At 40.8% G+C, this 27203-nt stretch overlaps 2 protein-coding genes across 7 annotated transcripts in view; one reads left to right on the top strand and one right to left on the bottom strand.

Annotated features, from left to right (window-relative positions):
- RHNO1 (RAD9-HUS1-RAD1 interacting nuclear orphan 1) overlaps positions 1-25590 on the bottom strand; it is a 32799-nt gene extending 7209 nt beyond the window's left edge. Inside the window, exons 1-2 of one of the 4 annotated variants that reach the window (XM_069228164.1) lie at positions 25462-25590; positions 17808-18027 (exon numbers count right to left, since the gene is read on the bottom strand). In XM_069228164.1, the coding sequence (XP_069084265.1) occupies positions 17808-17975 (168 nt within the window). In that variant the 5' untranslated portion in view covers positions 17976-18027; positions 25462-25590. Of the gene's footprint in view, positions 1-17807; positions 18068-25454 lie in introns of all 4 variants that reach the window. The other 3 variants (XM_069228166.1, XM_069228167.1, XM_069228165.1) reach the window with 3 other exon arrangements.
- Positions 25591-26050: 460 nt separating this feature from the next.
- The window catches only part of FOXM1 (forkhead box M1), a 140025-nt gene continuing 138872 nt past the window's right edge, over positions 26051-27203 (top strand). For 2 of the 3 annotated variants that reach the window (XM_069228163.1, XM_069228161.1), the window contains exon 1: positions 26051-26137. The gene's annotated coding sequence lies outside the window, so the exon portion shown is untranslated. Of the gene's footprint in view, positions 26138-26223; positions 26332-27203 lie in introns of those variants that run through there. The other variant, XM_069228162.1, reaches the window with a different exon arrangement.

The following is a 27203-nucleotide window of genomic DNA, read 5'->3' as shown; positions in this document are numbered from 1 at the left end:
ATAACTTGATGAGGAACAGAGTATTCTTACCAGTACTATTTGAGGCCCAGAAAGCAGACAATCCTCTTCTAGGACTCAGCTACTGCTTCCAAAGTTCACAAATCCCTAGGTTTTACAAGTCTGACCAATTCAGTTCATTTTTGATATGCCTTTTATTTGCTGTTCTAGGTATTCCCCTTCCTCGTGCGACCGCAGAATGCTAGATAGTATAAGGACAGGGGAATATGGCAATCTTGTACCAGTTCCAGATCTGCATAGTTTTCTTGTCAAGGAAAATAAGCGATGCTCCCCATTTCTTGCTAGCATTGCCCAAGAAGACTATCACAGGTAAATTCTTGCCCAGATTTGATGCTCTGTACATGGAACAACACACAACATAGGCAGTAGTGAAAAGTTTGCAGAGTAGTCATTACGTTTATGGTCAGTTGTGATCTTTCTCTCCTACCCCATATGTTCTATTTAACAAAAACGAAGGATAACGGCCAGGAGAGAAGACATTTGTCACTGTGGTGTTACAAGTGCCACATTATGTATTAGAATTGGGGGTTCCGGTTTTATGTCATTGTTTTTACATTTCCTTATGTATTTATCCATATTTATTTTGTATTTATTGTAAAAAACTGAAGCTGCAATGGGTATATTTTCTCATTTAACCAACAAATGTTTACTCATGCTTTAATGTCCAATGGAATTTAGCCATTTACAACCTAGTATTTGGAACAATTTGCACTGCAGACCAGATTATGTAGTTGTACTACTGCCGTTATTTAAGCCTAATTAGGATATATATAGATATATATATATATATCTATATATATCCTAATTAGGCTTAAATATATATATAAACTCCTCTATCCGCAAAGCTATGGACCTAGCATTCATAACTGACAGAGTGTATCGTCCAAAAGAAAACATATTTCCCGTATTTATCAACATTTAAAAATAAATACAGACAGGAAAACAGATTATTTTCTGTCTGTATCTGTGAAAATCAGTAAAACCGGAAAACCGTGAGCCTCAGTTAAAATCTTCAAGTGCCAATCCAGAGACACTTTTAAAGCTGCCAACTTTAAAAGATCATGATCCATCCTGGGCTAAGCAGGCAACTCTCTAGCATTTCGGGCTAACAGTTTTATTCCTTGTAGCAGAGTAAGAAACCTCGGCTCGGAATTGTCACTTTAGTGAAGGGTGGCAAGGAAGTTGCTTTTCTCCCGCAGAACTGAAACGCAAATCGTGCACGTGGCAGGAGCACTGTACGTATTGATGTAAAGTGACTCTGGATAGGGATGCCCGATATAAATTGCTGTATGACAGAAAGCACCCGAGAAACAACTAACTAATGCCCTCCGAAGGGCGCCGCTTTACCCAAATCTCTGGCAACAGCAGATTCAAATGGTTCGTCTTCGTACTCCGAAGATGACGAGTCTGGAATCTTAGAAAGTTCCCATGCAGCAGGTGAAGTCAGTCCTAATCTGGGTCCCGCTCACACTCACGTGGGCACGGAGCGGCTCCCCCCAGGTCAGCAGATTACAACAATGTTTACACTGAGACAAAGCCTTGAGGACTAGGGAGTACACGCCTGAAGCCACATAGTATTTTACAATGGAGGTGTTACTGTCCAACACAACTTCTCAATACGAGGCTTTCATAAATCAAGAAATGGAACGGTTCTACCACAATAATGTACAGTGTAAAATAGTTTGGTTTTTTAAAGTTTTATTTTTGCATTTATTGATAACAAAACCCAAACAGAACAAAGCTCTGAGGTCAGCAAGTACAGGTTATAGTCAGAGTAGAGTAAGTGTAAAGTACTTGAAGAGATTTCTGAAGGACTACCTGCCTTTAGGATTATTTTTTCACAATACAAAATGTATTGAGCCATGCGCCTGCCTTGCCAACTGCATTAATGAGTATGTGCCCAAGACAACATATGCAATCGCTTCTATGATGCAGCAGGAATGCAGGCTTTTAAAAGACGCAAGGATAAGTATCATTTCAAAACGCAAGAAAATAACCAGCTGCCATGGAATGATGATACGGCTCATCTGCATTTACTTGTGAACCAACCATCTCTTATTCAACCAACCTATCATCTTTGACACTTAAACCATCACAAGTTTGCAAGACACGTCTCCTTAAGAGTATTTTTAATTGATTTGTATTATACTGTTACAATTTCATGTAAACAACAGTGTTGCAAACTAGTCCCCCTTAAAGTCTACACTGAGCCACTCGTGCGCAACAACTTAATCTTAAGCAATGTGCTTGGCAATGCATTAGCTTCTCAGCCTAAGAAGTCATGCTCTGAGCCTCAGCAGCTCATCCTTTAGCAGCATTTTGATGATGTGGTATACCTCATGCTGGTGAAGCAACAAGCATGAGTGCTGCCCTAAAGAAGGTCGACTGTTGCTACTTTGAGCCAGTATGTCTGATGTCTCCCATTTCATTTGCCTCGCTATATTGATGTTCCTTTCTGAACCCCTTGCAACACACAAATGGCGTATTTGGGGAGGCCCAGAATGAGGCCATTAGCATAAACAAGGCGCAGGAAACATGCCACGACTGCCGACATTTTGGATAAATTTAATAAGTAAGAGAGATCTTCACGAGACTAAGATTACATAAAGCATCACTGTAAAGTGTTGCCGATGCTTTGACAAATATTAACTAGCAATTTACTCACTCGGTGTACAAGTGTGTCTACATACTTGGATCACGTCTTCTGTGAAAGCGATCACAGCTTACTACTATAACACCTCTTGGTTGGGTTCCGCTTCAAGAAGTTTATAGCCATCCTTTTTTCCCACCTGCTGCAGCCACTGTTGGTGGGGTGTTCACCCAGCCTTAAGTACATTTCAGCATCACCAGAGTAACCGTATTAATTCAAAGTTGGATCGGAGGAAGAATGTATATCTTTACAATAATGGACAAAGGAGGCAAGGATTGGTCATGAGGACAAAGGCTACTTTTAGCCAGAGCTCTGTGGCACCAGTTTCTCATCACTGCACATGCCTTCTAAAAGAGCTCACATACAAGAGACCCGCTGCTTACTTTTGCCTTAACTACTGCGGACCTATGTCGCAAACAGGAAGATTTACAAGCCGCTCTTAAATGAGTGCCCTATCAAATGATATAAGAACCTACCGCAAATTGCCATTGCAGCCACAACACAAGCTCTTGCAAACACACGTTTTCATAAAAGATAATACAGGTCCAGAACCAAGAACGCCAGGTCCAAAGACCAGGTGCTGAACAACAGCTGCCACTCTGCTACTGATGCTGCTACTTTGGTGCACTTGCTTCGACATCCCACCCTAAACTGCCCTTAACACCACGAACAGGATAATAGTAAAACCACACCACAGCTGAAATTTCACTGACATACTATACTTGACACAGCAAGAAGGACTATTACCCTGTTAAGAATTGTACTCTGGTTTCTAATGTGCCAGACATCTCACATTCATAATAACTGTTGAACTGCATGTCCTGCCCCACTCACCCACACACTCCACGTGACTGATACTAACACTTTGTTTCCTTTCTGCTGTTCATTTTTCCAGCCTGCACGGTTACCTCTCCCTACTTCTCATCATTCCCAAGAGATGGCATTTCCTCATGACCTCCATGTGTTGTTGGAATGAGGCAAACCTCTACTTGAGGTCCAGTAGCTTGTTGAAAACAGTTTTCCCCTCACCCCACAACTGACTTACCTCCTTCGTTGTCACAGATTCAGAATACATAGTGGCTGTCAGTCCGACTTCTTGAGGATAATCTGATGCGGAAGGAGTACAAGACTTCCAAGTCCACCCTTGGTTGGGCCTGTTTGTGGAGATAATTCAGTTGTTCCGCTGAAGCGTCTAGTCTCTGTTCTGCAGATGGGAGCCTCTGTTTGAATACCAAATGTCTACATGCATGGATATTATCTTTCTGGAGTCTTCATAGGTACTCCATGGTACAGATGGTCTTCACAGTTGTGAGTTTCCTCATTAGGTGTCTTTGTTCACCACATTGTTGAAGGTGCTGTGCAACCAGCGCTGTTACCAAGGCTTAAAAAAAGGGAGTTTTCTGGAAGATTTGCAAGTTGCAACCAACCAGTGACCTTCAAGCACCCCAGTCATTCCCAGAGAGATGAAAAACGTGTGTCAGTAGGGACTTGCTAGTGAATTCTGCATGCAAGTTGGTATATGAAAAGTGTATTTTGAACAGGCGGAATGTTAAACTGGTGGACAGTAATAGACATAACAGTTTCTGAGGATGCCTGAAAAGCCTGATGGGAGTGACAATACAATTCCTCACAAATGAACCCTACTCAAAGTGAATTTTGACATGCCTTTGTAATTTCAAATGGAATATTAAATACATTCTTTCAACCCTGCCAGAAAAATTTCTCTACACCTGTACATCGCACATTTCCTTTGTGGACATATATATGGAGCCAGGACACACAGGCCATATGCATTTGAAGGCTGGAACATCTGCATCTCTATGGACTTCTTTCAAGACATTACTTGCAGAAGGAAGATATTTCTTGCTTTATGTCCGCTGCTTAGGCAATGGGACATTCGCTTTGGCCTACCCGAGAAAGCCACAACTCATATTACAATTTATGGTGGGACATGGGAATATTTCGAACAGGAACAGTTCCTAGACCTTTTTTTTTTTAAATCTGCCATATAAATTTAGCGGGAGAAACAGTAACTGCTCACAGAGACACTGAAAATGCTCGCCAAATCAAGCTCCCAAGAGCCCCCCTAGACAGCAGACTGACATCTTGATGCTATGTGTTCCAAAGAGATATCTTACCCACGAATGGATACAGACAGACAAGTGAATCACTGGCCCTCACAGGCTGGTCCTAGACTTGATTTCTAAAAGGTCCGAATATCTACAACTGTATTCGGACAGACCTGTACTGTTGCCATTTACAATCACCACACCCAACACAATTCATTACTAATGCCAAATCACATTTTATTTTCCTTACTGCAAATCAGGTGTTTATGGGAACCTGAATCTTCATGACTCTCAACATATTCTGCTTATCTGATCCACTTCTGTATATGAAAGCTGCCCATACATGACAGTTACTGGTTCAGTAGTCTAGACTAGACGTTCCGAAGACGATTCACCGCGCTTCTACACCCGACACTGATCAGGTTTGACTTAAGGCTTATTAGGGCCTCCTATACCTGTTACAACCGACGTGCTCAACACCCAATTCACCTGTTGCTGCTCGGGCAGCTTTACTACTCTTAGTTTCACTATTACAACAAGATCTTCTTTTTTCGTATTTCAGCTTACTTAGCTGATTACTATATACTACTCTGGCCGGACGGCCCAGCCTTGATGAAGTCACTTGTGTGACGAAACACGTGTTGGCTGTATATCTATGATGATATTAAGATTTCTAATCTCTACAAATAAAGACGCCATCTACTAACAAGACTCAAGATTTCTCTTTACCTAATACTTCTTCTAGACCTTCAACACACCACCAGGGATTTTTTATCCTCACTACATGATTGGACAATATACTCTGTGTGCTGTGGCCAATTTGTTCTGGTTCAGTAGTGTAACAACTGCAATATTTCCTATCTGTGATTTTCCTCGTTATGTTCTACCCCAATACTTCTATCGGGTAACAGTTGATTAGAATGCTGTATTAACAATAATCATGCCTTGCCATGGACGACAGACCAAATAGTCAATTTTTTAAAATCATATGTGTACCCACTAGCTCAGGGGTGTCAAACTCAAATTCATCGGGGGCCGCATCAGCAGTTTGGTCACCCTCAAATGGCCGGTTGTATCTGTAGGACTAGGTGTCCACTCTTTATTATCATAAATTATTGTCACTGCATCAATTATTACTGTTTTTTGTAATAATGTAAGTAATAACTAGCTCTGAAAGCAGAAACAGTCAGAATAATGGCAAGTAGATATTCAAATGTACAATTATTGTACAATTTATTGAAAAATGATTTTTGGTAACAGACAGTAATTTTTTTTTTAAACATACAAATATTGCCAAACACTGTTGATTACACATATGGCAAACACAAGGCATTAACTTTTTTTAAAAACTTTTCTGACTAGATGGCTGACATCGTTTTCCTGAGGTCAGTCCATCGATGTCTGCCGTTAAGTCTTGTGCTGTAGCAATCCGCAAAACAGCATGGAGGTTATCATCAGTGATGCGTGATCTGTGCTTGGTCTTGTTCAGATTCATGACTGAAAACATCTGTTCACTTAGATAGGTGCTCCCAAACATGGACAGAACACGTGCAGCTTGAAGTCGGAGCTGTGGCATCAAAGCAGGGGGGAGGAGACGGTAAAAGTCGTCGACTGTCGCATCCTGGAACTTCGCTTTCAGGCTGCTGTTACACTGAAGTTCTATTAATTCCATTTGAAGGTGATGTGGTGCACTGTCAACATCGATGTTGAAGGGATTGGCAAAGCTGGTAAAGGTTAAGTTTTGTTCTTTAAAGTCAGAAAAGCTTCGATTGAATTCATCAATCAGCCGATTCACTTTGGTACCCAATCGAGCACATGAAAGTACCTGGGAATGAGGTTGAGATGCTCTGGCAGATAGGAAAGTGGGCAAGACTGTCTTTTTCAAGCTGTGACTTCCATAGGCGCAGTTTCTCCTGGAAAGCTGTTATTGCCTCATACATTGAGGTTAGGACTTGTTTACGGCCCTGCAGCCTCAGATTCAGTTGGGCGAGATGCTCTGTATGTCACACAACATGGCAAAATCGCACAGCCAGTTTGGATCTGACAGTTCTGACAAGGGCTTCCCTTTACTTTGCATAAAAAGAGTAATTTCTTCCAAAAGCTCAAAAAATCTCTTGAGAACGGTGCTCCTACTCAGCCACCTTACTTCTGTATGGTATGGCACATCTGTATGTTCCATGCCCACCTCCTTCAAAAATTGTTGGAACTGACGATGATTCAGAGCCCGTGCACGCAGAAAATTCACTGTTTTGGTGACTGTGGACATTATGTTATCCAGTTGCAGAACCTTGCCACACAGAGCTTCTTGGTGGATAATGCAGTGATAAGTTATCAGCGGCGTGTGGCAATTACTTTTTTTCATTTTCTCTTTTAACAGTCCAACCAAGCCATTTCTCTCTCCACACATTGCTGGAGCGCCATCAGTAGTAAGTCCGACCAACTTTTCCCAAGGTAATTTCATTTTATTTATGGATTCCTCCACTGCATTGAAGATGTCCCTCCCAGTTGTTGTCCCATACATGGCGACCACATCCAAGAGCTCCTCACTGACAGACAAGTCTTCCTTCACACCTCTTACAAAAATAGCTAGATGAGCTGTATCAGTATTGTCAGTGCTTTCATCAACAGCTAATGAAAATGCCAGATAACTGCATGCCTCTTCAGCCAACTTTGTTTTAAGATTACAGGCTAGGTCCCTGACTCGGTCTGTGATGGTGTTTCTTGACAAGCTGACATTGTTAAAAGCCTGTCTCTGCTCAGGGCACACCTGTTCACATACCTTCAGCATACACTGCTTTACAAATGCACCTTCTGAAAAGCACTTTGAAGCTTGCGCAATTTCTTCAGCCACAAGATAGCTGGCTTTCACTGCTGCATCATTTTTTGCTGTCATTTTTGCAAAAATATTCCGTTGAGAATGCAGGCTACCTTTTAATTCTTGGACTTTTTGTTGCTTTTCCTGGTGGCTAAGGTTAGCAAATTTGGCTCCATGTTTGGTCTCAAAGTGCCGGCGTAAATTGTATTCCTTCATCACTGCCACTGCCTCATAGCAAATAAGACATACCGGCTTGTCTCCATTAATCACAAACATGTATTCACTTTCCCATCTCTCCTGAAATTGCCTTCCCTCTGCATCAACTTTTCTTTTCTTGGACATTTTTGGGTTATTTGATTGTAGTTTATGGTCCCTATACCACTGTAAAGTGACACGGAAGTGGTCAGTATATCCAAAGTTTACCGCTGAGACTTTTAAGCAGAATAATAAGCAGACCCCCCCTCCCCCCACATACATCATATGTACTTACAGTACAGGAGAGAAGGGTTCAGGCAGCCGTTGGATCTGTCACATCACAGGATGGCATGCGCTCAATATAAAAACAAGTGGAGGTTTCCTGAATGCATGTAAAGTGGAGGTTTCCTGTGTAGAACGGCCGGCGCCGCTAGAGGGCAGACGTTCTCTGGCTTGTAGGCTGCCGCGCATGCGCTGAAGAGGCGGCTTTCTTGTGTAAAAAAAAAAAAAAAAAAAAGTGAGAATAAAAGGTGAAGGCTGGCGGCGGCTACACGGGCCACATGACGAGGTCTGGCGGGCCGGATTCGGCCCGCGGGCCTTGTGTTTGACACCCGTGCGGATTAGCTTGTATATTTTATCTCATATGCTGATTTTACTTTTTTCATATTTACTTCCATATCACTTGCTATCTGTTCGTGGTGAGAGAAACTGCAGCAGCTGAAAGTAAAGCTTTCCTGCTAAAGTTCCCAGAGCGCCTTAGATCTCAGTCCTTTGGTTCTGACATCTCCTAAACACCCATTATTATACATTGTAGAGTGGTTCTACTCTGTATCCCACCACACCCATCCCACTCCCTAGTAGTCTCTTCATTATTACCCTCTTGACAGAAAGACTACTTGTTAGGTTTTATCTGGGCAGACGTTTACTAATTGTGCCCATTCCAAATAGCAGACATTGCAACTTGCACTGTTTGCTGTTCAGCACCAGATCCATTATCCAGCGGAGTTGCCACGTTTTTCTGCCACTCTATGAATTCAACATGACGAACTTTGGGAAACCAAAAGTTCCTACAATGATATTATTGAATTATTGAACATCAACAGCTTGGCACAGTACATTGAAAGAAAGAAGATAGTTAGCTACCTACTGTGAACCCCCCCCCCCCCAAAGCACTTTTGAAGAACAACTTGCTCCAACATAAGTCTAAAAAATGTAAAGGGGGGAGGAGATTACGCGTGGAGTTGTTATCTTCTTCCAAAAGGGAGGATTTTGAGAACATGGCCTAACCTGAAGCGTTGATTAGTTTTCACAAAAAGCTACTTGCAAGGGTACAGCAGTTGCTGGTGGAACTTGCCACAGACTCCTCTGGGTAATCAGACACTGCCAGTAACCATAATAGAAGAAATACTGAGGAAAGACCGCACTCATCTGTATCCTGGGAGGGGACGAGTGATGAAGGGGGAGGGTTGGTGGGAGCTGCATTCGTATTATAGGCAGTATATTTGTGTCTATTGTGTGCCTGGCACCAGTAAGTGAAGACTTCCTCGTCAGATAATTACAACTACAAACCTCATACTGCTCCATACTTGCAGGAAGTGTGTCTGAATTCTGAGTGTGCTCATATTAATTCTTGACATGTGTCATGTATCCTCCTTGTTAAAGAACTGGCAGGTAAAAGCGTCAAAGTATAAAATGTCTGAAAAGACGAGAGAACTACAAATGAACATTAAATCCTAACTCTGTAATAACACCAGCTGTGGCCTCTAGCCAAACACTCTGGGTAGTGGGGAAGGTGTGTCAAAGAGACACAGATCATGGACACTGATCCGCCCCATTGGAAGGGTAATCACTCCTTGAATGATTTACTCTAGACAAATCCAGACAAATTGTTAGAAAAACATTTGAAGAACTGCTGCATGAACTTGAGACGCAGAAACTCAGATTGGTTGGTTTCCTTACATTACAGTTAGAAAATGCCACGTCTAGACTCAAGTGAGATTATAGACAAGGAGAAAGGGCAGGGCAGCTGCTAGCTGCTTAACTGTGCTAACGAGAGACAATGTTGGCAATCAAGACTAGGATATTCTTAGCCAGTTACCAGCACGCTGTGGAAAATTACGGAAGCGTACACTGATTTTTTGGGTGGACTATTCACCACTAAACACGCAACACATGCAACTAAGAAGTAAAATTACTAAAATGTTTGCATCTAGGATAGCTTATTCATTTGACTGACCTGCTACTTCTGCTGCAAATCTGGACACAATCATTTTCAGCATACAGTGCTAACTGGAGGAAGAACGACTTCCTACTTATGACTAGATTGAGTACTAGATGTGTACCAACTGACCCATTTGCTCAATAACTTCAAATGTCTGGGGATACAGATGAACGGAAAACAATAGATTTACAGATATCAGAGGACATGAAAACAGATGACCTGAACCCCTTTCTCAAAAAGACTGTTCCTAGCTTAGCAAGATAGGGACAGACAAAGCTGGGACAATGGGATATTATTCAGGTGTATAAATACTGGTAGTGGCCACTCTGGTTAATTACATTTTCAGAAGTATGCCTGTACTGCCACCACAAACAACCACAGATACATTTATTCAGCGAATTAAATTGGGCAGACACAAAACCTAGTCTCAAAACTTTAAAACTCCCAACAGGTGTGGAAGTACATTACAAAGCTCACTAGCTCACAACTGATAAACATCCAAATGAAACTGGTTACAAGTCAGAATATTGTTAGTAAACATACCATCTGTTGTATCTTAGAATTGTATAGAATTGTTGTTATCATTAAATAATGTATGTACCCATGTTGTCGGGCTCGCGCTAGTTATGTGCGCGAGCCAGAGAACAGGGGAATGTTATAGAAAAGAATGTTCTGTGGGATTGGGTGACGGTTTGTGGACTGCGGACCGGAGGGGTGGATGAAACCAGTCCGTGTGCTGCAGCTGGGGCTCTTTTATCAGGATTAAATGCGTTTCACTTACCGTGATTCCTGGTGTTGGCGTTTTCCTGCACATTACCAAGACATTCACTACAAAATTTTGCCACCACCACCTCAACCTTTTATCCCTGGAAGTGGCGATACCTCTACAAAATGGCAAGAATGGCGAGAATATTTTATAAACTATATTTCCAAATGTGATGAAGAGGATGATTTTTCCGTGGGAAAAAAAGAAGAAAATCTTATTACATTGTTTAGGGCCACTTGGTCTGAAAACGTACAATAGAATTGAAAAGAAACCGAGAACATGGAGATGCTTTCAGTCACGCCTTGGAAGATTTAGATGGATACTATGCTCCTACTGTTTGCATGGGAATTGATCGTTACAAATTTTACCATAGGAAGCAGGAGAAGGAAGAAACCATTGAAGAATATGTATCCGCTTTAAAGAACTTAGCCTTGACATGTAGGTTTGGTGCTTTGCACGACAAACTCATAAGGGACCAGATTGTTATGCATGCGGCAAACCAAAACATACAGGATTGTTTATGGACTAAAGGAGAATAGTCTCTACAGAAAGTAATAGATGTTGTCAAAAAAGCAGAATTGACTGGAAGATGTGCGAAAGCTGTTCTACAGGGAAATAAAAAAAGTGATGACACAAAACCTGGATCTGACAATCTTGTAAACAAGTTCAGGGAGATGAGGACTGGGTCTGGTGGGTCATCGAGGAAAGACAAAACCAGTAAAAACAAGAAGATAAAGAAGGACATTACAAAGATGAATGTTACATGTTTTAGATGTGGATTAGTGGGACATTACGCAAATGATAAAAGCTGTCCGGCAAGGAACCAGAAGTGTTCTGGTTGCAGCATTATTGGCCATTTTGTTAAAGTCTGCAGGAGGAAAAAAAAAAAAAGTCGACGATAAAACTGTTAGAGAGTGCCACAGACTCCGCTTCTTCCTCGGACAGTGAGGACAGGAACATGTGGGTGCTCAATGTAAAGAATCCTGAATCTTCGATACTGGATTGCCAGCAGAAAAAAAAACGAAGTGTGACATATCTATTGGGGGTGTTACCATCACTTTTACTGCTGACTCTGGTTCACCTTACACGATCGTAAATGAACTGGTTTGGTTAAAAAAGTTCGAACATGTTGGTGGGGTTTTAGACACACTTGATATTTCTCCAAAAAGTTTTACTGGGGAGCCAATCCAGTTGATAGGTTACAAGAAAATGTTATTTGTATTCAAGGATCGTAGGGCAGAACGCAAATTGTATGTATCTAAGACTGGGCCGTCAGTCTTAGGTTGGTGGGACCAGGGTGCACTGGGGATGATCCTAGACCCAAACAGCTCTGAACCTGTGTCTGTAATACAAGGTGGTGAGATGAATGATGAAACTATAAGAGATTTGTTTCCCCAAGTACTTTCGGGAACCATAGGCAAGTTAAAAAAAATTCCAACACAAAATCATACTTAAGGATAATGCGGTACCTGTTAACCACAAGGCGAGAAATATCCCTATAAGCATTAGAAACAAAGTGTCTGGAGAGTTAGACAAGTTATTGCAAGCAGGTATTATTGAGCACGTTGAATCATCCGATTGGATTTCTTCTTTAGTTGTAGTGAGACATTTGAATGCCAAGTTAAGGTTGTGTGTGGATCTTAGGGACCTCAATAATTGTATTTTGGTGGAACAATTTCCATTACCCAGAATCAATGAGGTTGTAGCTTTAACTAAAGGTAAAGAATGGTTTACCACGATAGACCTTACTTCTGCGTATCACCAGATTTCATTGCATCATGATAGCTGTAGATTAACCGCTTTTGTTACACCGTTTGGGTGTTATCAATTTGTAAGAGTACCATTTGGGTTAGCTTCTGCGGCTTCTATGTTCCAAAGGCTGATGTATAAATTATTCAGTAAAATGCGTAATGTATTTTTTTTCCCCAAGATTACATTTTAATTAGGTCGATACGAAGGATAATCATGATGCTAAAGTTAAAGGTGTTCTCCAGGTGCTAGGAGATAATGGACTTACAGCGGAATACAGTAAGTGCAAAATAGCTAGGCGGAGTGTCACCTATTTGGGACACAAGATAAGTGGTAAGGCCATCAAACTTAAGGCTAATCTTGTAGAGGCAATAAAAAAATAAAAAAAAACCTGCACCTACAAACAAAGATGAAGTTAGAGCATTTTTAGGCCAGGCGGAATATTACGCTAAGTTTGTCCATAATTTTTCCCATAAAACTTTTCCCATTAGGCAATTGTTAAAAGGGAAGTGTGTATTTGAGTGGTCTGAAGAATGTGAAATGGCATTTGAACTAATTAAAAAATACATTATTGGAGCACCTGCTCAAGGGTTTGACCCAAACCTGCAAAGCATTGTTACTATGGACGCCAGCAGTAAGGGGTTGGGAGCTGTTCTTGCACAGATGAATGAGGATAATAAGGAGTGTGTAATTGCGTTTGCCTCCTGCTCAATAACCAATACTGAAGCGAAATATTCTGTTATTGAGAGGGAGGCTCTTGCATGCGTGTGGGGTTTGGAACATTTCCGAGCATTTGTATGGGGCACGAATGTCATTTTGCGGAGTGACCATAAACCACACACCAAAGTTTTAACGACAAAGGGCTTATTCAAAGCTTCTCCACGCATTGCCCGTTTATCCAGGAGACTTTTGGATTACAAGTATGAAGTACGTTACATGCCAGGGGTCAAGAATAAAATTGCTGATTTCCTAAGAAGGATGCCCCTAGCCAGAACTGATGAAGATGTGAAGGAGTTGGAAGGTTGTTGGGTAGCTGACATTGTACAAGATGTTCAAGGTATTACTGAGGACAAGTGGAATAAAGCTGTGGATGAAGATCAAGTATTGAACAAAGTTCAAACTATGTTGTGTGAGGGGTGGGCCCATAAAATAAATCTGGATGAAAGTGTAAGGGGATTTTGGGAAGTGAAGAAGATTTGTCTGTAGAGGACAACAAGTTAATGCGCAGCGGAAGGTTTATTCCTCCTTAAGTACTTAGGAACAAGATTTTGGATTTGTGCCATGATGGCCATTTAGGAATATCTAAAACAAAAAGCAAAATTAAACAATTGTATTGGTGGCCAGGAATAGATATGGCTTTGGAAAGGAAGGTAAGAGGATGTATTCTGCGCAATGAATCGGAGAAAACATTATATACATTCAAACCACCTTTAGTTCCTATTAAGTGTCCAGACATCCCTTGGGAGAAAATTGGTCTAAGATATTACAGGTCCGATACATGTGGAGGCGGGAGTGCAAATATATTGTGGTGATGTATGATCATTTCTCTAAATGGCTAGAAATTGGAATTATGACCAAGGTAGATTCTGAGTCCATTGTGGATTTTTTGGATACGGTTTTCTTGAGAGAAGGTTTTCCCAAAGCTATAATTACGGACAATGGGCCGCAATTCATTTCTCATAAATTCAAGGCTTTCTTATTGAGGTGTGGCATAAAACATATTACTACTTCCAACTATCAACCGGCTGGTAATGGTGCTGTTGAGCGCTTCAATAGAGTGTTGAAGAATAGCATACAGCTGGCAGAAAGTGCGAAACTATGTTGGGAAAAGGAAGTGTGGAGAACGGTTTGGTCGTACAGGACCACACCTTACGGTTCTACTGGACACAGTCCCTTTGAGCTAATGAGAGGCAGAGTTCCATTAAGGAAGGACAACATAGGTTGGATGACAGGCGGTAGGAAAAGCGGCTGGACTGTTGAAGGTGTTAGGAATAATATTAAAATCGCACAAACTCGTTCAAAAGAACACTATGATGTAAAACACAAATGCAAGGCTGTAAATATACAGGTTGGTGATTTGGTTAAAGTGAAAGTCCCAGGCTTCAAAAAGTATGGAATGGGAAAATTCTATCCGCCCTTGAAAGTTGTGAAAAATTTGTGTAATGCAGTACTACTCAAGGATGGAAAAGTGTGGCATTTAAGCAGGGTCTCTCCATATAAAGGAGGTGAAAAGAAGGGTATGATTGAAGCCAAATGGTTAGTGGATGATGAAACTGGAAACAACATGTGCTCACAAAGTGAGGTTGGGGTTCCAGTACAACAGGCCAATGAAGCACAGATGGGTAGAGGCAACGGGATTCCTATGCAAGAAGGTTGCATAACTGATGAAAGGGAGAAAAGAGGTGTTCGGGAAGGTGACACGACAAGGGTGAGGGGCAAATTTAGTAGGTGTGGCAGAAGAATCACAAGACCGGGGAAGCTTGGTGACTATGTATGCAATTGAATCCAAATTCTACATTAAATTAAGTAGTATATGTTATGTTTTCTTATAGTCATTAGCCATGTTGTGGGTATTGATGGGGTTAGAACGATGTAGTGTTATTGGTGGAAAATGTTTATTTAAAACAAACAAAAAAAAAAAAAATTGTCTAAGGGGGAAGATGTGTTGTATCTTAGAATTGTATAGAATTGTTGTTATCGTTAAATAATGTACGTAGCCATGTTGTCGGGCTCGCGCTAGTTATGCGCGCGAGCCAGAGAACAGGGGAATGTTATGGAAAAGAATGTTCTGTGGGATTGGGTGACGACTGGTGGACTACGGACCGGAGGTGTGGATGTAACCGGTCCGTGTGCTGCAGCTGGGGCTCTTATCAGGATTAAATGCGTTTCACTTACCGTGATTCCTGGTGTTGGCGTTTTCCTGCACATTACCAAGAAGACATTCACTACACCACCTGCCAGAAATAGTGTCCTGTATATTTCTTTTAATAAAAATATTGTCCAACTGAGTGTAGATTTTGTATTAGAAACTCCAATGAGGCGATTATACAGATATATATTTTCAACCATATTCTGTATATATTTCTGACAAATGTTATTTTGGTTATAATACTCTGGGACTATACCAAATGAAAGCAAACCAAATCAGTCATCACTGAAAAACATACTTGGAAACTGCCATCGTATGGGCACGTTTTGCAAACTAACAGACATACTGCTAAAATCAGTTAACCAAATTATACCCTCAATGCTAGACACATAGGATTTCAAAAACAAACTGAAGGTACGCACGTGTCATTTGGATTCTATGGAATAACGCTAGAATCTTCGTTAGTGGGAAACCCATCTACTAGTCTCAAGCATCAACACGTGCTTTGTATCTAGGTCAACTCAAAGAATTCATCAATCTCAGGCCTAAACAGTTCATCTTAAATGTAATACCATCCTCATCTAGAAACTGTTTGATACCATATTAGCGGGTGGCTATGTTCAAGCAATATTTGTTAATTAACAATAAATGGCTTGGCTAGTTACAATGGTTTCAAATGTGTCTGTAGCACTGTCATCGGTCACATGGCAGTGTCTTTAGTGTTGTTTTAAAATGTATTGAAATATTGCTTCCCATAAATGTTTTTAATTTCTGATTCCTTTTCACCAAAAACTCCCCTAACTTCTCTTTTCGCTAACTCTACGTTTCCAAATAGAGGCCAGTTATTCACCAGACGGTAACCCACATTCAGCGTCCAGCCTTCAGGAGTCAAGAGTTAACACAGTGGTTCCCAACCTTTTGACTTCTGTGGGCCCACGCTTTATCATTACTGGAGTCAGGGGACAGCCACTGAATCTTTATTGGAATCCGGGGACTCCCCCACCGAGTCCTTACTGAAAGCTGGGGACCTAATCTGTTAATGTTAGTTAATATTCTAAGCAGTCGCGGACACCCTGTGGAGGCTCTGCAGACCCCCAGTGGTCCCCGGATCACAGATTATGAAACACTGATTTAACGTGTTAGAGTCCCTTTCACAGCTGCTTACTCAGATATAAATAGGTAAATATTCAAAGTCTGTAGTTTTGGGCGCTAAGGGCCAAATGTTAACTATTTTCCAGGTGGTTCTAAAGTTCCCTTTCTCTCTGCCACTACATCCATACTCCACAAATTTCTCTGCTACTCCTAAGTACCACTATATACCATCATGCCTAAGTGTCTTTATTATTAAGCAACCTCGATAGAAGAACAGGAAAACCATTTTTCTTATGTAAAAGTTTATTTTGCTAAGGTTTTGTCACTGCAGTAGATCAGAAATATATTTTTAACATAATAAGGTCATTTTTATGGGCGAGCACAATTTGGGCTTCAAAGTCACTTACATTGGTTCGTGGGCTTGCCTTTTAAAATCCGCTTGCTTTCATTTGTGAAAGGCATGTATACGCCATGCCTTTTCCGGTGTTTAGCCCACCAACAAAGCACCGGTAAAGTACCAAAAACATACAAGGCTCGATGTTTTCAGCCTGGAGTCGGGACTACTTTATCTGTTTATTTTCCACGCAGCGCGATCGCACTGCATTTTACACAGCGCAATCGCGCTGCGTTTTTTTTGTTGCTTTACAACGCTAATAGCTCTAACTCGAACAAATGCGAGACCCGTTGCATTAAAAATGCTTGTTTAATTTTCTTAATACTCAAAGTTGCACACAAGAGCTGGGGTAACATGCTTCAGGCATCCAGCCAAGCACTTCTCTTCGTTAAGGTGCAAATATTCAACAGGCCACACGTGTTGCAACCCCACCTCTGTAATACAGTACAGATTAGTTACATGTTTTCTGAAGGCTCGCATTCTCTGGAGCTGCTTATAGTTGTTTGGAAGGTACTGCCTTCCTGAAATAATTTAATCACAATCAGATGAAAACCCCATCACAAAAATCAATGAAGAAAGGCCCCCAACCCTGTTGGGAGTAAAGTGTGAGAAAGGTTTGTGCTTGTACACTAAAATTGGGATTTAATTGTTAGGGGATCCTCAGATTTTGCTCAATATTACACCCATCATCATCATGGTACCAGTTTTTAATCACTGTACAGTAGGACTAGACAAACACTATTGACCAGATTCAGATAGGAAAGTCAAAGTAATGAAGACTGTTCAATAAAGCACAGTGAAAACCTCTCCAGTCCCATAGAACCACTAATCAGCCAGGCAAGCTTCCAACACAAATATTAAATGAGATGCAAAAAAGAAGTGGAAACATGTACAAAGCAATCCCCAGTCCTGAAACACTTTTTCGGCAGTATTTAAATATGCACAGTACAGAAATGCTCTTTTACATACCCAGGATGTCGAAGTGCTTTGGTCAAGTGGTTTGGCAGGAACATATCGAGGGTTCTCTGCTTTCTGTAGGGGCGATCCATACTGATGAATAGGACCATGCAACGGGTTTTCGAGGAATGGTAGTTGTGGTTTACGTGGGTTACAAGAAGACTTCTTCCTACGAGGCATCAGCACTCAAAATACCAGCAGACGAAACCCACATGATGCCTGCTAGCAGATCCTGTGCAAGATGGCATTCCAGAAGAAGACATATTTCAGATCTCAAATAACGAAAGAGGAAATAGTTTACTTTTGCATCCACAAAGCTTTCACATGGTAAAAAAATATTCTGAGTTTCCCCACTGGACACACATGAAGCCTGTTTCAACAATACATAAGATGACAATACCGGCCAAGGCTCCTTCACACAGTATGAGGTTCTGAGCCTGCCATGCACCCATTTTTGGTCTAACTCCAAAAGATACTTTGATGCAACATTTAACAGTGCACATATTAAGAAAAGGGTAAAAATGAGAAATTATGAAAAACCAACTGGTCAGAAAATACAATAACGCCACATGATCATGACAACTTATGCGGCTAAAAAAATAGAATAGGTAAAAAGAAATAGGTAACCTGCATAGCATTACATCATTGGAAATTCAATGACGTGCTTAGTTATAAGTACTATGGTGTTAAACAAATCAGGGTGCACCGACTTCTTAGATTTAGCAAAAGCATGAAGTCAACATTGTCATGCTAATGTGTAATACTTCAGCTAATAGTTTTGATGGAAAGCTAAAGACTCGAAACTTCAAAGGTTACAATAAAACAGTTTACTCTATGGTGTTACATCCGAGTGGGTGCACTAATGCAGGGTACATCACGTTGACAGATTTTGTTTTAAATGTTGTCATTTATACTGCTGGGAATTTTACATGGAACACATTACATGTTGTTATATGAACTGATGGTGGGGGTGGGGGGCTGGGGGAGTGGATTAGTTTCATATGAATTATGTGTGCGTGACCAAGAGAATGTCATGAGGGCATATATATAGTTGGGATAGAACTTTGAATGTCATTTATGAACTGGGAGCAGTACTTGTAGCATTTTAACTGAGGAATAAACAACTGGAACCTCTACGTTGTGGACTCGTTCTTGCTGTGTGACCTTTTGCCCACTTAACAGATTTCACACCATTCCATCTGCTGGCAGTCTCCCTTATGAATGAGGTAGTCGCAAGGACTGAAGACACTTACTAGATCAGCTGGGGGGGTGGGTGTCAAAAGTCAGCATGAAAGGGAAGCTTCTAGAGCGCCGTAACTTCCACCTGTGATTGACTCACACTTTTAACAGTTCACCTTAAGCATAGCTGGAAAGAATATGGGGGCAGCTGGCCTACCTACATTTTCTCATAGTCAATATATGCTTGGACTGTTCCTTATGCCAAGAAACAAGCACTCGAGCCCTGCTGCTTTGAATTTCTGTTGTGCTCTTCGCAGGTGTATAACTTGAGAGACCTTACCAACCAACACTCCCCTATATACAATCTTTTCAATTGCATTTAAGTGCACTTTTTGTGTCAACACTGGTGGCAACAAGCGCTCTATTAATACAATGACAAGTTAGGCAGTAATAGGCAAGGACGAAAAACAAGAACTGCAGAACAGACGACGTCTCCCCTTGTCGGTTGACACATTAGCTGTTTGTTCGTGTCTCTCAGAAGTCGGTCACCAACCACTTTCGTTAAGCTATGCACTTATACTTACACTCAATGCTTGGAAGAATCTACCCCTGGCCACATAGGTATATTTGCAATGTTAATGTTGTAACTCGCATTAGCATTCCAACAGTGGCACAGTTGTTTAAAAGTCTCCTTTAAACGACTGCATTTTATAAGCAGTTACATACACAAAATCGCTATTTTCTCCTTATGGAAAAACATCACACACTGAAAGATCACAAGTTGGCTGTAGTGATGTATTGGTTTGTATGTAAAAGAAGAATGCTATGACATCAGGGGCAGTGGAATGTTGGGGCAGGCTGTGACTGGGGATTGGAATGTTTTCATATGAAAGGTTGGAGTTGTGCCGGTTTGGGGATGGCGAGCACATGTATCTCTGTCTGTACATTATAACTGGAAATAAACTTGTAAGGAAAGAACAAGAAGAGCCAGTGTACTTACTTCACATGGCGACGAGGATGGGATCGTAAAGCAGCAAGCATTGGACTAAGAAAACTGTATTGGAACGCAACGCTACAGAAATCAGACTGAGGATTGGAGAGCAGCTATTTTCGGACCTGCTTTGTTAAAGGCAACTTATTTTAAGCAAGTGAGGGCAGTTTTTTTTTTATTATTATTTATTTATTTTTCTCTTTCTCTAATACAGTTGCCGTTTGTTTATTTTGTTTGAGGTGCATGTGTACTGCTCAAACGTTAGATTTTCCATCGCGTCGGTCCTCGCGTGCACCCCCGCATGGTTACTGGTTGCCTGGACAACATAATGCTTAATAACAATGTCTTGTGAACGTGCTGGTTCTTGCGCTGGAAGTTACATAGGAGCAGGAGCAGCGCCCTTTTAATGTTAATTAGTACCAAGTACATGGTATTATTTTTACTATTCTTAACTTTTTAGCAACTTCATTGCTGAAGTTTATCCGGCACAAAGGAAAACTAACAGAAATTATTATAACAGAGATACATGTCTTGCTGAAGAAGTAAGCTAAAGAGTTATATTTTACAGCTATAATTTTTAGTACACTATGTCTTCGAGTGGAGATTCTTCTGGTACAGGGACGTCGCTTTCTTTGCAGTTGAGTACACCAAAGGAATTTTTAGCATCTCCTGGTGAACCAGCTGTACAATGGAAGGAGTGGAAGGAATATTTTTTGAATTACATAGCAAACTTAGAAGATTGCAATGGTTTAATCTCTGCTGAAAGAAAAAAAAGGATCTTAATGCACTGTTTAGGCCCTGAAGGTCTTCGTATTTACAATCAACTACAAAAACACGATAGAGGCGATGAAGATGTGTTTCAAAGTGCTATTTTGGATTTAAATGATCATTTTTCTCCTGCTGTTTGCATTGCGGTTACTCGTCACGCATTTTTCCATAGGAAACAAGAGAAACACGAGGACATAGAGAGCTACGTTTCTGCTTTAAAACATTTAGCTAGCTCATGTAGGTTTGCTGGTCTACATGATAAACTGGTACGGGACCAGATTGTAATGTATACTAAAAACAAATCTATTCAAGAGAGGTTGTGGATTGAAGGCGAATCCAGTTTAAAGGATATTATTGCTTTAGTGAAGAAAGCGGAATTATCCAAAAGATGTGCGAAAATCACTTTGGCACAGGATAAGAACTTTGAAGAAGTTGCTGCCAAAGTTAGTGATAGCAAGCACAACAAATGGTCCATGGATAAGCGGGATAATGACTTTAAAAAAGAGAAAAATCAAACTTTTGCAAAGAATCAAAAATATAACATGTCTGATCGATCCAGAAATGGGTGTTTCCGTTGCGGGAGTTCCTTTCATTCTGCAAAATTTGATGGGTGTCCAACTAAAAATGCTAAGTGTTTGGAATGTGGAATTGTAGGCCATTTTGCTAGGGTGTGCAGGAAGAAACAAATGAAGAAAGTGAACAGTAAAGTGTCCTGCATTAAGGAAGTGGTGGAAGACTGTTCTGATGACAGTGATGAAGACGTAAATGATAAACTGAGGGGTCACAAAACTGTGGTTTTGAACATTTCAGGACAAACGTCAAACAAACCCTTGTGTTGGGTATCATTTGGGGGAGTTATGCTGCAGGTGGCAGCAGACTCTGGTTCCCCATACAGTATTGTTTCAGAATGCACATGGCAAAAGCATTTTGTACATAGTTTAGGAGAACATTTAGAAACCTCTGACATTTCTCCTGAAAGTTACACTGGTGATAGAATAGATATTATTGGTTTTAGATTGCTGGTATTCAAATTTAAGCAAAGACAAGCCGTGTGTAAATTATATGTGGCTAAGGATGGTCCGTTGGTATTAGGCTGGAAAGACCAAAAGAAACTGCATATTGTGCTTGATCCTAACAGTGTAGAGCAAGTCTTAGTAATGTGTGATGAAGAAGACACAAAAAAATGGGTCACACAAGAGTTTCCAGGAGTGTTCAATGGGCAAGTAGGTCAACTGAAAGGCTTTATACATCAGATTAGACTCAAAAAGGATGCCAAATCAAAAATTCATAAGGTACGGAATATTCCGTTTATTGTCAGGGAAGAGGTAAAAAAAGAGTTGGACAGGTTACAAAATTCAAAGATTATAGAACCAGTTGAAGCTTCTGAGTGGGTTTCACCTTTGGTCGTTGCGCGTAAAGCTAATGGCAAAGTGCGTTTGTGTGTGGATTTGAGAGGTTTGAACAATAATATCATAGTAGATCAGTTTCCTTTGCCTCGTATTGATGAGATGTCTGCCACGAGAGATGCTAAATGGTTTTCCACTTTGGACTTGTCGTCTGCTTACCTCCAGGTTAGGTTGGACTATCATAGCAGACATCTTACAACTTTTTGTACACCATGGGGTTGTTTTCGTTTCAAACGTATGCCATTTGGTTTGGCGTCGGCGGCTGACGTCTTTCAAAGGTTGATGGCGCAGTTATTTGGACATTTGCCTAATGTTACATTCTTTCAGGATGATATTTTAGTTATGGGAAGTAGCAAGAAACATCATGATAAGGAATTGAGGAATGTTTTGAACATCTTACAAGAAAAAGGTCTGACCGCAGAGATCAGTAAATGTAGGTTTGCACAGAGAAAAGTAACGTATTTAGGACATGAGATTGACCATGAAGGCATAAGACCTAAAAAAAAAGTTGGTGGAAGCTATTAAGAATGCCCCATGCCCCACATCTAAAGATGATTTGAGATCCTTTTTAGGTCTAGCCGAGTTTTATTCGAAATTTGTAGAAAATTTTTCAGCTAAAACCTACCAAATGAGACTGTTACTAAAAAACAAAGTGAAATTTGAATGGAATGTAAGTTGTCAGAAGGCTTTTCAGGAAATTAAGAATGCAATTGTGAGTGCTCCAATGTTGCATGGGTACGATTCAAAAGCTTGTTCTATTATCACTACGGATGCAAGTGGTAAGGGCCTTGGTAGTGTATTAACACAGAGTCACAATGTGGGTAAAGAATATGTGGTTGCATTTGCATCCCGTTCTTTGTCTCCCACAGAGGAAAAATACTCTGTAATAGAGAGAGAAACTTTGGCATGTGTATGGGCATTAGAACACTTTCGGAAATTTGTTTGGGGGCAAAAATGCATCATACAGACTGACCATAAGCCTCTTACTAAATTGTTAACTACAGAAGGTTTATGTAGAGCATCTGCGAGAATAGCTAGACTATCTATGAGACTACAAGATTTCTTATATGAAGTGCAGTATGTTCCTGGGGTAAAATAATTTACTGCAGATTTTTTAAGTAGAATGTCCTTACCTTTAAGAGAGTTGGATCAACATCCATGGAATGACTGGTGTGTAGCTGGTGTGTTTGATGAGAATACTTTAAGCTCATTGCAAAAAGAAGAATGGATCATGGAGTATGAGAAAGACGAAGTGTTGAAAGAAGTTAAAAACAAAGTGATGTTCGGCTGGTATAATGACAAGAAAGTCAAAAGCAGTGATATGTTAAGAGCTTTTTGGGAAGTGAGAGATGAATTGAGTATTGAAGGTGATTTTGTGTGTAGAGGTGGGAAGATTATTCCCCCCTGTGGTATTAGAAATAAACTTATCGCTATTGGACATGAGGGTCATTCAGGAATATCTCGCACCAAAAGAGGAATTAAAGTACTTTATTGGTGGCCAAAAATTGATGTAGAAATTGAGAGATATGTACGTGACTGCATGGAGTGTGAGAATAGTGACAAATCTCAAAAGACACTTAACCCGCCAATTTCTTCTTCAAGTTGTCCTAATATACCATGGGAAGAAGTTGCTCTAGACATTATGGGTCCTATTACGTGGCATGATGGGTCTTCAAAGTTTATTGTGGTTTTAGTTGATTTGTTTTCAAGGTGGATTGAATTTTCTGTGTTACAAAAAATTGATACCAAGGCAGTGATTAATTTTTTGGAGGAAATATTTTTGAGGGAAGGATTTCCCAGAATTTTATTGACTGACAATGGTGTTCAATTTAAATCTGAGGAAATGAAAACTTTTGCTAAAATTACTGGTATTGAACAAAGGTTTACAGCTTTATATCATCCCAGGGGGAATGCTGTAGTGGAACGTATTAATAGGATTTTCAAGGGCATCATTCAAATTGCAAAGCATGGAAACAAAAGTAATATAGATTCTGAGTTAAGGAAAATGTTATGGGCTTATAGAGTGACACCTCATGAGACAATAGGTCAAAGTCCGTTTGATATAATGCGAGGTAGAATTCCATTTTCGAAGATTAACCCTGGTTGGATGCAAAGAAGCAGACAAGTACTTTGGAGCAAAGAACATGTAAGAAAGTGCATAAAGAGTTCACAAGAAAAGAACAAGAAATATTTTAATAATAAATATGGTACTAAAGAAGCACATTTGAATGTGGGAGATTGGGTGAGAGTGAAATCCGTAAGGAAAGTGGCTAAAGGTGAGAGCAAGTTTGGCGAGCCTATAAGAATTAAGAAAGCGATGAGAAATACTGTCATTTTGGATGATGGCAGTGTATGTCACATGAGTCGCGTTGCTATTGCTAAGCCTTGCAAACAACAATTTGTGCAGTATGATTTGCTGGAAGGTAATAATAACAAATATTGGTGGTTGGAGTGTGATATTGATGGTAATAAAGATTCTAGAGTTATTGGGGAATTGGGAGCTAGGGGCTGTCAGGAAGGTGTCCAGACTCGTATTAATATGGGAGAATTTGAATGTAATGTGAATGAGCGTGAACAGAATAAAAATGTAGCTTGTGGTGAAGTGAAGAAAAGTTGTTTCAGCAGGGTTTTGAGAAAACCTAAGGTATTAGAAAATTTTGTGTGTGAATAAATAAAAATATATATATTTATTTATATACATATTATAATTTTTTTTGTTATTTTTTTTAAGGGAAGGGGATGTGTAGTGATGTATTGGTTTGTATGTAAAAGAAGAATGCTATGACATCAGGGGCAGTGGAATGTTGGGGCAGTGGAATGTTGGGGCAGGCTGTGACTGGGGATTGGAATGTTTTCATATGAAAGGTTGGAGTTGTGCCGGTTTGGGGATGGCGAGCACATGTATCTCTGTCTGTACATTATAACTGGAAATAAACTTGTAAGGAAAGAACAAGAAGAGCCAGTGTACATACTTCATTGGTCAACTACAAACATAAACATATCACACTGAAAACTTGTCAGCTGCGTGACAGCTTGGGGTGAAAGAGGGACAGCGTCAGCTGACAAATCAATTGCCTCGAAAGAGAAGCATGCTTTCCAGGGCTAACTGGCCTCAGATTGTTTCTTCATATTTGCGAGCTATTTGAGATACAATCCTCTCTGAGGAGTTCTTGTGGATTTAAAATAACCAAATATGGTTCTTCCGAGTGACAAAAATGGGAAACGATGCTACTCTATGCCCATTTTGCTCCCTTCAGCCCCCCAGAACGACGGATAAACATCCTCCTCTTCCCCATTATCTGCTGGACATTGTACCTCTTACCGATGCACGCAGAGCCGCCGCGCCTCAACTTGATTTCCCGGTGCTCGGTTCCCATTGGCTATTCTGCATCTTCCGAAACAGGAACTGGAGACACGTCACAGACGCAGGGAGAGCGCTTGTTTTACACCCCTATGCAGGAATTAAAGAGGGCCATATTTGAAAGGACCACGTGTCTTTTATATAAAAGACATACATTTTTAGACTGTGATTTCGTTTTCACCATTCTTTTAGATTTGTTACGTAGCAAAAATCATCATAGTATTAAAAAAGTTCCTTCAAACTAAGCCTATGCTTTTATTCCACCAGTACAAAAAAATGCTTCTGCGGATGACTGAGTGAAAAAGTTCGATTTAAACGCATGATGAACAAAATTTAATTTAAAAAAGTTTTACAAATTATTTTATTTAAGGACCGTTAAATAAGGAGCACCCCTTATAACTGCCATTCTAAGATGGCAGCCAGCTCTCAAAGCGACTCTGCAGACCTGTCAGTTACTGAACGTACAGCTTGTCTATCATTTATTGTTACTATACGATTTTGCAGGCTTGTGATTGGCCAATACTCTGCCACGTGACCGGAACGAGTCGGGCGGGCGCCAAAATTCAAACTGCGGAAGAAAACGGAAAGCAAGAGAGAAGAAAACAGGGCCAAAGGAGGAGTCAGTCACTGAGATAAGGTATTGGCGACTGAGGTGGGAGTGGAGGAAAGTAGTGTTAGTGACACCTTTAGATAAATCACGGGGGGTGTTTAATTGTAGAAATCATGCTGGTACTTGTAGATATCGTCTTTGTGTTGATCTTGTATTTGGGGGCGGGGGGTATTGTTATGGTTTGATCTTTGTTTTGACGTGCTGCTGCTTATCGGGCAAAGGTTGGTATCTTCCCTTGTTTGCAAGTGCCATGCTTGCTGCAGGACCACATTGATGTCCGGGGGCATAACTGCTGCATGTGTTGAATCTGCGCATACTTGTTACTATCCCATCCACATACGATAACAATAGGTAATGGTTTGGGCAGTGGAGAGCGCCGTATTACCCCATAGGTACTTTGGAGATGGTGGTTTTAGCTTTGTGCTGCCAAGTGATGACCTGCCATCTGCTGGCATCTTAATCCTGTTAGATTATTATGGAGCTGGGCGTGGCATAAACATTTACCTCTGGAGAATTACTCTTAAGTACCCCGTCTAGTGTTGCCGGATGGCAGTGTTGCTCTTGTGCGGCGCTCTCTTGCAAGTACAGCCGTAGGCAGGAGGTCACGCGCGGTTGTGCCGTGCCTTACCGTGGGCTACTTGACAGGTTCCACCCGGGATCGTTATAAACGGCCTTTGGTTCCACCTAGGCCTGTGCGTGCTTTGAAAGGTTTTCCGTGGTGTAGGCGTCCGACGTCCCATCTTTGATGCCCTAACATCTCTCCCAGGGTCCACAGTCACCCGGGGCGAACTCCTTTCTCCCCGCCGGTTTCGAAGCTGTCACTTAGCTTCCTCTGACTGTGACAAGTGGAGGATCCTGCTTCTAGCTCAAGAGTCGAATAGCATGTTTATATTTGTGTTCCCCACTTGAATTATCTGCATCGGTATGTAAGGTCTATGGCATGTAAACGGCATCTAAGTTTATCATAGAAACACGACCATATTACTGACCGTGGGGATCTAGATGACAGGTCTAACAATTAACATTGTTTTGCTTGAGAGAAGTGGCTATTAATGAAGAACATAAACCGTATTCCCATATGAGGTTTGAGATG

This window comes from Pleurodeles waltl, chromosome 4_1 (assembly GCF_031143425.1).
Source record: "Pleurodeles waltl isolate 20211129_DDA chromosome 4_1, aPleWal1.hap1.20221129, whole genome shotgun sequence".
In the NCBI taxonomy this organism is placed as follows: Eukaryota; Metazoa; Chordata; class Amphibia; order Caudata; family Salamandridae; genus Pleurodeles; species Pleurodeles waltl.
This window is presented reverse-complemented; position numbering and strand designations above follow the sequence as displayed.